Source organism: Sinocyclocheilus grahami, unplaced genomic scaffold (assembly GCF_001515645.1).
Source record: "Sinocyclocheilus grahami isolate Dianchi unplaced genomic scaffold, SAMN03320097.WGS_v1.1 scaffold196.1, whole genome shotgun sequence".
NCBI lineage: Eukaryota > Metazoa > Chordata > Actinopteri > Cypriniformes > Cyprinidae > Sinocyclocheilus > Sinocyclocheilus grahami.
Window position 1 is genome coordinate 1,491,023 of NW_015505375.1, and position 12,723 is coordinate 1,503,745.

General features: G+C 40.0%; 2 protein-coding genes across 5 annotated transcripts; one reads left to right on the forward strand and one right to left on the reverse strand.

The window, feature by feature from the left end:
• The first annotated feature begins 1,060 nt into the window (after nt 1–1,060).
• On the forward strand, nt 1,061–7,386 carry LOC107595070 (cartilage intermediate layer protein 1-like). 2 transcript variants are annotated; one of them, XM_016285358.1, is made up of 9 exons: nt 1,061–1,111; nt 1,901–2,056; nt 2,543–2,605; nt 2,705–2,974; nt 3,205–3,381; nt 3,581–3,895; nt 4,340–4,448; nt 4,748–4,905; nt 5,030–7,386. In XM_016285358.1, exons 2-9 carry the CDS (start codon nt 1,996–1,998, stop codon nt 7,384–7,386), a joined length of 3,510 nt encoding a protein of 1,169 aa, XP_016140844.1. In that variant the 5' UTR covers nt 1,061–1,111; nt 1,901–1,995. The 2 variants fall into 2 exon arrangements, with proteins under 2 accessions (XP_016140844.1, XP_016140845.1); XM_016285359.1 differs by having other exon boundaries at nt 3,217–3,381.
• A 1,828-nt stretch (nt 7,387–9,214) lies between these two features.
• eif3jb (eukaryotic translation initiation factor 3, subunit Jb) lies at nt 9,215–12,503 on the reverse strand. 3 transcript variants are annotated; one of them, XM_016285360.1, is made up of 8 exons: nt 12,332–12,503; nt 12,153–12,244; nt 10,851–10,917; nt 10,583–10,674; nt 10,336–10,459; nt 10,054–10,254; nt 9,799–9,872; nt 9,215–9,588 (listed from the first exon to the last, which is right to left on the reverse strand). In XM_016285360.1, the coding sequence occupies exons 1-8, from the start codon at nt 12,351–12,353 to the stop codon at nt 9,454–9,456; spliced, it is 807 nt and encodes a 268-aa protein (XP_016140846.1). In that variant the 5' UTR covers nt 12,354–12,503; the 3' UTR covers nt 9,215–9,453. The 3 variants fall into 3 exon arrangements, with proteins under 3 accessions (XP_016140846.1, XP_016140847.1, XP_016140848.1); XM_016285361.1 differs by having other exon boundaries at nt 10,348–10,459; nt 12,332–12,502; XM_016285362.1 differs by having other exon boundaries at nt 9,470–9,588; nt 9,799–9,820.
• Nucleotides 12,504–12,723: the final 220 nt, after the last annotated feature.

A 12,723-nucleotide genomic window follows, 5' to 3' on the forward strand; every position in this document is an offset into this window, starting at 1 on the left:
ACAGACAATGAAGAACACTTTTTAATCAATGACCTCTTATATCTCTTGCAGTGCTAGAAAACTGCATTAAAGCATGTAAAGCTTGTTCACAGGAAGCCCTTATTAAATACTGAATTTCATTAGGGCCACTGGAGTGAAACTATTTGTAGCTGTTTTGGACCACAGAAACTGGCCCATTGCTGTTTAAAGTTTGGAGCTGCTTTGCTGATTTCATTGAGTTGGTCAGTTATATGAAAGTGAGATCTTAAAGGGCCTTAATCCAAGTAACACTTTCTTGTATCTAAAACAAGACCTGATCTCCCATATTTCAATGTTTTAGACCTGTTTTGCTTTGACTTCCCATTGACCCTAGGATTTGTTATTCCTTACAGATTTCAAGCAGGTTTATGTTCTGCTGATACAGTGGATTTGTTCGGCAGATTCTGACATCATGACTGAAAAGCCACAGTGTATTGCTGTTGGCTCTATAGTGTTACAAATCACTCATATTGTTTATCAACACATTCAGAGGGACGGATGGGGAAAAGCATGCTAATGTGTTTGAGAAAGAGTCAAGTAATGGCTTTCATGTGTTTGAAATACATGGATGTCATTCTTGAATGGCTTTCTTGTGAATGTTGCATAACTAAACATACTCCCAGCAACGAATATCTCACCACAGTGCTGACACAACTGTGAATCATTACGGGAAAAGAAAGGAAAAAAAGAGGGGGGGGGCAACAACAACTTTGTTTGTCTCTGTCTACATTTGTACACCCTTACCTGAATACCTTGTCACAGGATCCATTTATTGCTACTGGGACTGAAAAAAAACTATCTATAGAGGCTCTTTTACTTCTTTGAGATGATTGTTCCAGAACACCCCTTTCACACAGCAATTTAGTCTACTGTAGAGGAGCAGTAAGTAGATGGTGCTGAAACCATGTTGTTGTTTCATGGCAGAGTGCCGACCCTATGGCTCAGGGCTGAGCTATATAAGCACCAGACACAAACCTGGACTTCACATTCCCTCTCTCTCCTCCTCATTCCAACTATTTAGCAACTACTCTGTAAATATACCACAGAAACAAGCAGGAGTACAAAAGCTTTCCATTTCACAGAAAAACGTTTGGTAAGGTATCATATTCTCATCTTCTCATCTTTTTTTACTGTAACCACATTTTGTAGATTTGGATTCAGACACTAATGCTTTCTAAATAGTTTTCTGTTCTCACTGTTGTAGATTTTGTATTGGTCATATGGATTTTTGAGCAAAATGATCTGTTCAGTCCTATATTTTGGTGTGTGTGTTTGTTTGTTTTTGTATGTACAAATGATTTTTATCTTCATATTTTGTAATATAGTACTGTTTGATTGTGACATTTGTAGTCATTTTTGTTTTGGAGTAGTCATATTGTGTCTGGTCTTTTAAAGTTGTAACAAATGTGAATACAGACAGAAACTGTTTAAATTGACTGCATTGAAAAAATATGTCATCACGCCATGCACAAATTGTTTGTTCATATGGAATGTGTAGTTAGGTCTGAGTATTTTGGCAGGATGTAAAAACAGTTGTGCATTCCCTTGACACACAGTGATGGTTCTCACAGATGCGATATTTGAGAGCAGCTAAAAATTTAAGTACTTAAGTTCTTTTTCTGCAGCTTGTCTTTGTTTCAGAATGAGTTTTCAAGAATTCTGTCCAAAGTCTTTCGGCTGTTTTTGTAAAATGGAACGTTTTTAAGTAAATAAATTGTTCTCAGGTCAGTTTGTATTTTGAAAGGTTGAAATTAGTTCATAACTAGTTGAACAAAGGGACATGGGAGTTTCTTGTATGATTTACAGAAATGAAAACACTATGGTCCATTTCCTTCTCTGCAATTTACTAATCATCTTCATATTCATATCTGATCGGCACAAGATCTGTGGCTGGACTATTCTTAGTGTGGAGGGAGCTGTGTGTGAGAGGTCAGAGCCCCTTTTCTGGAGGTCGGAGGTAATTAACAGGGAGCCAGGATGGGCTGCCTCTCAACATGGACCTTTCTTCTGTTGGGAATTACAAGCACGTTTTCTCAAGGTTTGTTTGCCCTATGAATTATAATTAGCACATTTCACACTGAAATGCTAATGCAAGTTATCGCTAAACCAGTTATCTGGCATGTCATTGCTCATGGCAAACGCTGAAAAATTTCAACAGGATATTGACAGCTGGCTCTTAGAAACATGACTCTTCCAATACCCCAACCCCCAAACCTCTCTTCAGCAAACCCATTACTGAAGGCAACATTGTTCTAGTGTCCCCAGTATATCCAGAAGCAGAGGTGTTTTGCGAGCCAGCGGCAGAAAGCCACCTGCTAGCAATTGGTTCTACTCTGTGTGTGAACCAGTTGCGGAAATCTCTTTCTGAAGTAATCTGAAGGGCGAAAAATCACAGAAAAACTAAATTATTCTTTTATTAACAACACCCATGACAATAAGCCTCTTACCACATCAAAAACCCATCATTGGGCTGCATCATTGTAAAACTAATTATAAGAAGAAACTAATACAGTTTCCTTATTAGGGACATGGAGAAGCATCATGGGGACATCATGGAGACCAAACCCAGCTGTGTACCATAATGAAGGTAGGTTTGTATGTTTCTAAAAATTCATAACCAATAAAATATTTCAAAAGGTGAGCCATATTGGTACTTAAAGCCATCAACAATTATTCCTTTCCTCAGATAATTACGAGTGGACCACATGGTTCAATGTAGATCACCCTGGAGGGAAAGGAGACTATGAGAAGCTGAATGCCATTCGTTTTTATTATCGAGCCCATGTCTGTGAGGTTCCTCAAGCTCTAGAGGCACGCACTACCGAGTGGATCCCAGCTCGCAACACTGGGGAAAGAGTACATGCTGACCCAGCTGTGGGCTTCTGGTGTATCAATGATGAACAGCCTGTTGGGAGAAACTGCTCAAACTATGCTGTACGTTTCCTGTGTCCTAAAGGTAAGTAAATGAGGCTGTAAAGGCCATGACATTCCTATGTTCAAAGCTCAGTGTTATTGTGCACATTTTCTCTGATAATGATGGTGAATTGATTAAATATGGAAAATATGGATTTGTTGATGTTATACGGCAGTAATGTGTTATTTTGAATTTACCATGAGTTAACATCACAGTTTTTTATTTCTGATGACACCCTAGAAATTTAGCAGAATCTCTCGCTCTCCATTCAGAAATTGTTTCAGATGTTGAAGAAGTGATATGGGGTCCATGGTCAGACTGGAGTCTGTGTCCAGCTCAGTGTGATCAGGCTGCAATACAGCATCGCTCTAGAAGCTGCAAATCCAGTTCCAAACAATGCAATGGCCAAACTGTCGAGGGCAGGTCATGCCAAGGGCCACCTTGTCCACGTAATGTGTTTACTCCTTTTCCTAAAGAGTTAAAAAGATGATTTTCTTGTCAGTTAGAATTTCAGCTCATCTTTATTTTTATCCATGTAGACAGTCAAACCATGTGCAATAATTGATCCAATTTACCTTATATTTGTTGAAAAATCTATTTTTTCAGACATATGTTGACAAAAATCTCTTTCCCCTTTTTACTTTTTAGGCTGTGATCTGCAGTGTGTGATGGGCAAGGTAAACGATGAGTGCAATAGTTGCATGTGCCAGGATCATACAGTTTTAGGATCAGTCCGTAGTGCTGGGGGTCTCCCTGCACCTGGAGCTGCCATCCTCCGTGCTGGTTCCAGGCCCAAACTCCTTACTGTAACTGATCACAATGGCCATTTTCAGGTCCCTGGAATCTGCCCTGATGGCAACACGACGCTAATGATCAAGCTGAAACACCACGCTCCACACCAAGTCACTGTGCCCCCAAGCACTGAACACACCTCTGTTCTCCTTTTGAAGCTAGAGAGAGCAAGTAATGCTTCTTTAATGATCTTGAATCCATTTGACCTATGAATAATCTGTATTAGCGTTAGAATACCATCTCAAGAAGACCTTCTGACGATTAGTTTAAATGTTACAATCATTTCAGGGGTCAATAATAATAATAATTCAATAATATTTTTTCCCGGTGGTTCATAAAGTCATAAACACACTTTTTCTGGAAAACAGTGGCATACAATGTAAAACATTACTGATTGGTTTGTAGTTAAACACATTTGTACTGATGCTTCCCAAGACTATCACAAGTCATTTTGACAGTTTCATTCATGTTAGCTAGCTTTATAAGATTATCTTGGTAAAAAATTAGCAGTGGAATACAATGCGGAATATGTCACAGGAAACCAAACATTTAAGTTTGAAAGCATAAAAATGTACAAAATCAATGATTCTAATGCAACATCGATGTGTTCCTCAGAAAAACTGTATGTGTTGAAAAACCCTGAGAACAAGGCCAGAAGGGAAGGTCAGACAGCTGCCTTCTGTTGTAAGGTTGATGGCACACCTGAACCAAACCAGTATGAATGGTAAGCTTAAGCTTTTAAATATAAATTGATCACTTTCACTTTGAAATTTCAACAGATTACAAGTAAACCATGTTTCCTTATCTGATGGTATTAAATGAGAAAATAGAGAATGACAAACAGACGAAAGTCAAAGCCCTCATGTTTTATGTTCCTTCAATAAATAAATGAATAAATAAATATAGGGTTAAATGAGGACAGTTCAGACAAACCAGGTTATCATGAAGTTATTTCTTCATCCCCACAGCATGATAATTATCCTAAATGTGAGAACAATGATAATCGCTGTTATCACTCTTTAGGTTCCACAATGGTACTCTGCTGGACAGGAGTCAATATCAGTATGACGAGACACTGGTTTTGAGGAATCTCAGTTTGGACCATATTGGACAATACTACTGCAGAGCCAGTAATGAGAACGGAGTCATCAAATCTAAGCCAGCCACCCTGACAGTTATTGGTGTGCCCTGCCATCCTATTTTAACCCACATACTTCATTTTAACCTTAAATGTATCAAAATACTTTACAAATAGTCTGGTCTCAGTTTGGTATTTATCTGTTTTCTATCCATTTCTATGTTAAGGTCTAAAAGCACCATCATGCAACCCTAAGCCTGATTCCCATCTGATCCGACTACCACATGACTGCTTTCAAAACGAGACTAACTCTTTCTACTACGATGTTGGGAGATGCCCGACCTCTATGTGTACAGGGAAGCTGGATAACGGCATCAGATGCAAAGACTCAGTTTCCTACTGCTGTGGAATTTTAAACATGGAGGAGAAAGAGATTACATGTCAGGGATATCAGTTGCCCATCATGATAGTGACTCAGTGTGGCTGTAAAACATGTGTGGACACAAAGGCTATCGTTCGTGGACATGCTATCGCAGCAGACACTGGTGAGCCCATGAGGTTTGGACACATCTACATGGATGGCACAAGAATAAGTCGAACTGGATACAAAGGCATATTCTCTATCCAGGTACCAACAAACACAGAACGTCTGGTTCTCACCTTTGTGGACAACATGGAGAAGTTTGTGAATACCACAAAAGTGCTACCATTCAATCCTAGAGGTGGAGCTGTGTTCCACGAGATCAAACTGTTGAGGAAAAAGCCAGCTGTGATTATTAGCTCAAGAGAGACTAATAAGCTAGATCTTGGTGAGGTAGAAGGCCAGGATCCCATTGCTGAGATTGAGATCCCACCAAATGCATTCTATAAAGAAAATGGAGAGGTGTTCATGGGAAATGTCAAGGCCAGCGTGACTTTCCTTGACCCCAGGGATGTATCAACAGCAGTGGCTGCCCAAAGTGATCTTAACTTCATTGGTGAAGAAGGTGACACTTTGCCTTTGAGGACCTATGGCATGTTCTCTGTGGACTTCAGGGATGAAGAAGGAGGCGAGTCGCTCAATGCCGGAGAGGTGAAAGTGCGTCTCGATGCAGCACAAGTGAAGATGCCTGAGCACTTGAAGACAATGAAATTATGGTCCCTTAATCCTGATACAGGTTTGTGGGAGGAGGAGGGCCAGTTCCATGCTGAGAAAAAGCAACGGGGGAAAAGAGAGGAGAGAACCTTCCTCATAGGTAACATGGAAATCCGTGAGAGACGGCTGTTTAACTTGGATGTACCTGAGAATAGGAGATGTTATGTGAAAGTGCGGGCTTTCCGTAGTGAACGGTACATGCCTAGTGAGCAAACCGAAGGAGTCGTGATGACTTTAATAAATATGGAGCCCACGCCAGGGTATTCAACCAACCCTCGGGCTTGGGGTAGATTTGATAGTGTCATCACTGGCCCAAATGGTGCATGTCTTCCAGCTTTCTGTGATGAACAGAAATCAGATGCATATTCGGCCTACGTTATGGCCAACCTTGGGGGAGAAGAGCTAGAGGCAGTAGCATCCTCTCCAAAGTTGAATCCTAACACCATTGGCGTCCCGCAACCCTATTTGAATAAACTTAACTACAGACGCACTGACCATGATGAGCCCAGAATAAAAAAGACAGCGTTCAGCATCAATGTGGCCAAACCCCGTTCGAACACAGCTGAGGAGGTCAATGGTCCAGTTTATCCATTTGACAAACTTAAAGAGTGTGAGGAGGCTCCATTCAGTGCAGCTCACTTCCGTTTCTCAAGAGTTGAAGGAGATCGATATGATTACAACACAGTGCCTTTTAATGAGGATGATCCCATGAGCTGGACTGAAGACTACTTGAGTTGGTGGCCAAAACCCATGGAATACAGGGCCTGCTACATTAAAGTAAAACTCAACAGTGCCCATGAGCTCAACGTTCGGTCTCGCAATATGGGAGGTACCCATCCAAAAACCGTTGGCCAACTGTATGGCATTCGTGACACCAGAAGCATCCGAGACATGGACCAATCAACTGTTTCAGCAGTGTGTCTGGAGTTTAAGTGCAGTGGGATGCTGTATGATCAAGACCGAGTGGATCGGACTCTTGTGAAAGTAATGCCTCAGGGCAGCTGCAAGCGAGACAGTGTAAACAGCATGCTACAGGAATACTTGGTGAACCATCTTCCACTGGCTGTCAACAATGACACCAATGAGTTCACCATGCTTGCACCTCTAGACCCACTGGGCCACAACTATGGTATATATACAGTGACTGACCAAGATCCTCGGACAGCCAAAGAAATTGCACTTGGCCGTTGCTTTGATGGTACATCAGATGGCACTTCTCGAGTCATGAAGAGCAATGAAGGAGTGGCATTAACATTCGCCTGTGGTGATAAAGAGGTCACTAGGCAGAGTATGTTCCAGCAGATACAGAACTCACTGGGTCAGGCCACAGCTGGAAGTGCAAGGCCGGGAAGACGAAACCGGAGGCAGAGAGGTGGCTCAACAGCACCTCGCAGCAGTAGGAGGAGGAGTACTCGTAATTCCTACACACATGCCCAGACCATTGGTTGATATTCCAAGAACTTACAAACTACATGAGACAAGACAGACCCATACCCTCGCCGTTGCTTTGATGGTACATCAGATGGCACTTCTCGAGTCATGAAGAGCAATGAAGGAGTGGCATTAACATTCGCCTGTGGTGATAAAGAGGTCACTAGGCAGAGTATGTTCCAGCAGATACAGAACTCACTGGGTCAGGCCACAGCTGGAAGTGCAAGGCCGGGAAGACGAAACCGGAGGCAGAGAGGTGGCTCAACAGCACCTCGCAGCAGTAGGAGGAGTACTCGTAATTCCTACACACATGCCCAGACCATTGGTTGATATTCCAAGAACTTACAAACTACATGAGACAAGACAGACCCATACCCTATGGGGGCTGCTCTTATGTGAGTTTGTTTCATGCAGAGTTACTGGATTTAAGCCATTTTAAAACTTGACAGCATTTCAGTTGTATTTGAACATGGTTGGGGTAAAGTCCCACAGCAATTTAGTATTGCTGATAACATCAACTTGCATAAAATATTAGATTTCATGAATTGCAAATCAAATTAATATTAGAGCGAAGAAAAGCCTACCAAAACCTAACTAAAATTACCATATTTTTTAAAACAGCAACCCAAGAGGAATGCATGCTTCATGTAATTTTTCACTTATGTTTTCTATTGGCTTGTACTGTGGTAAATATTTTACTACTTGAAACTAAAGTAAATATTTGAATATTTATTGCATATTTCAGAGTATCAAAAACAAAGCAGTAGAACAGGGGTTCTGAACTCTGGCCCTCGAGGTCCAGTGTCCTGCAGAGGTTAGCTCCAATCCTAATCAAACACACCTGCCTGTGGCTTTCTAGTGATCCTAAAGACCTTGATGAGCTTGTTCATGTGAGTTTGATTAGGGTTGGAGCTAAACTCTGCAGGAAAGTGGACCTCGAGTGCCAGAGTTCAGAACCCTTGCACTAGAACAGCACATTTCCACCCAAACAAACATGCCATTTATGACTCAATTAGAAAAACTCTGAAGTTGTCCAAACCCTTTACAAAAATACCAAGCGATAATTTAGTCCAATGATTTTATTAAATTAGACTTTAAAAAAAAAAACATGCCTTTGTCTTTATATTGTTTTGTCCAATTTTAGCAATTTGTGAGAAAATCCTCTGAGCTGTTTTTTTATAAATATTTTTGCTGCCAAGTTTGCATTTCATTTTACTTTATACATGCCTGTAGAAGCTTACTGTATAATGACAAGTCAAACAAAAACACAAGACCCATGAACCTGCTGATTCAGTTAGTAATGATTAACAGTGATCATATACTGTCATATGAGCAGCAACATTAAATATCATTAATTGATCAAATGTGCAGCAATAAGTTCATTTAAAATATACTTTGGCAGAGAAACAACTCCGCGACAGTCCATTCTGATTTCACATAAAGTTAATGTCAACAGATTCAAGATGATGTTTTGTTTTACTTCCATTTTCATCCTTTCATTTAGTCAGTGTTCATTATGTAGTGTTGACAACTGACAAACGTCCGATTTTCAAATGTTGACTGGTTCACATTTGGAAAACTGATATGGTTTCCAATTGTGGATAAATATGCAAGAAAAATATAACCATACTTTCGATAAGGACATTTTTGGAAGAAATTAATTTGCATAGAGCATCACATTTACTTGTGTAACTGAAATGGCACAGCTTTAAAAACATGTCACTTTCAATGAAAACAAGAGATATTGTATACAAAGTTCTCTATAAGGCATTGAAATGCTTATTTAAACCAATCAGAGGAAACGCCTCCATCAAAAATGTCCCACATCATACAGTCTGTTTTTTTTAAATAAAAATGAGATTTCAAGGCCGTCTGAATAAATGTACTATTCCCCCATTTGCCGCTGGGGTGCAAATGGCAGCTTTATAGCAGCTTTATGAGGAGTCCGTCACCACTGGAACCAAGTAAAGGGTTGACAATTGTTCAGTGTCCAAGATGGCACTGAGAAGCATGAAAGAGTAATGTTGCATGTCTGCAAGGGCATCTGGGCACAGAGGGAATGGGAAGGGGGATGATGAACCTTCGTCACATGAAGTCATCAAAATCATTGCCATAGCCATCGTCAAAACCAGCATAATCAGCAAAGTCATCTTTCATGGTTGCTTTCAATCCACCACCGGGGACTACACCTTTCTTCTTCTTCTTATTTGCCTTCTTTTCCTGTGAATAACAGCAACAAATTAATATAGAGTATTTTGCTGTTGATATTTTGATTATAATGAACAATACAGAATTATAAATAACAAGTAGTCTTAGTGGCTGTAAATAAGATTCTCAATCTAGGCGAGAATCAAGTTCTTTTCCACTCAAATGAGGTTTTGAGAAGCTTCTCTAAAACGGAGTACAAAGAAGCAAAATCATTCAACTCACCTTTTCTTGCCTTTGTTTTTCACTGAGCAGAACAGACAAAGAATTATTGATTTTTTTCAGGTCATCTACTTCCACTACACAGAGGGGGGGGGGGGGGGGGGGGGGACATTAGTCATCAGACATGTGCAAGGTTTTATGTTTGAGAGGTCCACTATATAATGTAAAAGGCTGTGGAAATATCAGTAATTCTCAATCACAAACAACCATTATTAAAATATACACAAACTACTAACAAAAAAATATTTCCGCACTTACATGAAATACAAAGCTCTCGAAACAGTGACTCCAAAAAGCTGGAATAATGCACTGATTTCTCAAACTGTGCTATCTTATCTTTCAGTAAATTTTCAAATGCAACAAAGTCATCTTTGGATGAAGGGCACATGGCTTCAATTCCAGAGGCATTGTTTGTTGTTATAACAGTAGTAGAGGCATTTGCAGCAGCAGGATCGACACCTGAAATCAGAATGATTGTTCAGTGATTAACTGTTAAAATATGCACTTGGAAAGCTTCACATATAGTGCAGTGCACACAACTTGTTTTTTTACCAAACGCCTCACGGGCCAATTCCATGTCTGCCTCCTCCTGCAGTATCTTCAGTCGAAGCTTCTCTGCATGCTGCTCCTCTGTTGATAGAGTCTCACTCACCGTTTCTTCCATCTGTTCACAGGTTTCAAAAACTAAGGTTAAACGGTTTAGGATACGCAAAAGAAATGAGTATCAGGAAAGAAAGGGGCTAATGCATTAATGAGTAATTATACAAGTAATAATATTTTTTCTTACCTTATTTTTCAACTCATCTTGTTTGTTCTTTTGAAAACTTTCTTTCTCTTTTATTTTATCACTTAATTTTTTCTTCTCAGGGGGTTTCAACTCTACAGGAAATGTAAATCAAACCATAAGAGTACTTTCCACTTGGGTTAAAGAAAAACAGTAATAAAACAACACACACCCAAAAGATCTACTTAATGGCGAGTTTTACAAATATGCAATGGCTCTGCCTACAACATGTTTACATTGTAAAATCTGACCACTCAACAGAGATCAGTACCTGCTTTTTTCTGTTCAACTTTCTTCTCTTCTTCCTTCTTCTCCTCCTCCTCATCATCCCAGTTATCCTGCAGAAAGCAAAATGTATGGTAACCATATGTAAACTAACAAAATAAATTGAACTCAATTTGAATGTTTACATGCCCTATTTACTTTCAGCCGTGTAATAAGCAGAATAATGTAATGATTCAATACTTCATTATTCCTTACTTATTTCCTTATCATTAAATTATTAACAGAACAAGTGTTTTTGATTAGTTTGGCCATTATAATTACACAGGCCCAAAGATGATAAAACAACAGTTTTTACAAATTCACAAAAGCAGAAATTCCTTTAATAAACAATGAATACTGAACCTGCAGAAATAGTAATGAAGCCATTTAAAACAAAACCGATGATAGCTAACTTTTATATTTGAGCTGAGTAAGTAGAAGCAAGTGCACTACAGAAATTTCCTCCATGCCTTTTTAAAAGATTTTAAGGCGCAAAAATCATAATTTTGAAGTTTCCTGACATTTCTAGGTTTTCTATGGCCGTGGGCACCCTGCACAATACTGTCATTCCAGAAAGGTTTATTTGAACTCTTGAGGCCTCGGTTAGCAGGTTAATTCGGGGACTCTTTTCCAGAGCTGCCTTTCAAACAAAACAACTTGCAGTAAATGGCAATAATTACGCGCGCGCTCACATTCTCTCAGTTCGAAAGAGAATTCTAGAACTTCATCCACGTTCTCTGCGCTAAATAATACATTACAAGCTAAAGTAGCTACAACAATTGTAATAACTAAGACGAGCAACATATTTTTTGAATTGAGCTCGTACAACGAACCAGTAAAACAAGTGAAAAAGCTGCTAATGAAGCTCCACGTGTCCTGTCACTTGGTCGCTGTCGGAACTGGATTCAGTCAATACATTTCAACCATGGACACTCGCATGATGAGGCCGATGTGCTGCCAAAACTCCTATATTAGTTTGATTAATCTGTAATTGGCTGGCAACTTATTATTGCTCAAAGAGAAACAGACCCGTCAAGCTGGCAGATGACACGTTTGCTGACGTTAACACAGAAACTGTCAGTGTAACAGTAGTACTAGACAATCATGAACACGCAACTGGATACTTCTGGTGGAACTAAATAAAACGGGCCTATTCTAGACTAGCTACACGGCTAAAAATACAAAACACCATGATTGTCCATATTAGTGTTGCTACCTTTAGCCACATATCATACGATAAGGCAGAACTGCAAGGACTAAAACGCTCTTTAGTGAGAAAGTTTTGACTGCATGGCCATTAGCACGCTACCTTGACGTCTTCCTCCTCGTCCTCGCCTTCCCATCTATCCAGCTGCCCGGCGCCACTTCTGATCGGCTCACTCGGCTCGAAGTTCTCAACGTCTTTGGAAAAACAAAATAATGTCGTGGTTAAGACAGTGACCGACACCCTGTCATACACTTAGCTCTAAATATGGAAGTAATCCTTACCCCAGTCGTCGGAATCCGCCATCTTGGCTAAGTGTGAGTTAGTTAAAGTAGTAGCCGAGAGAAAGCATGTGCTGCTCTGATCAACGCTCTTCTGTCTTCATGCTGACGGGATACCGGAGGACTGGAGACCGCGTGCCGCTGGCTACAACGCCCCCGTGTGGCGCACAAGAGGACGAGTCATTACTGTTGCGCAAGTCTGATGCGTCAGGCCATAAACTGAGTCATAATTATAATTGTATTAATTATGATAATAGTACATTATTAGTAGTAGTACATTTGTACAATTATTATTATACTTAATTGTTGTAGTTTTATAATTAGAAGTCCCCTTATGTCTCTTGTAATACTTTATTTCACCGACGTGAATAAATACATAGATACACAAACACTCT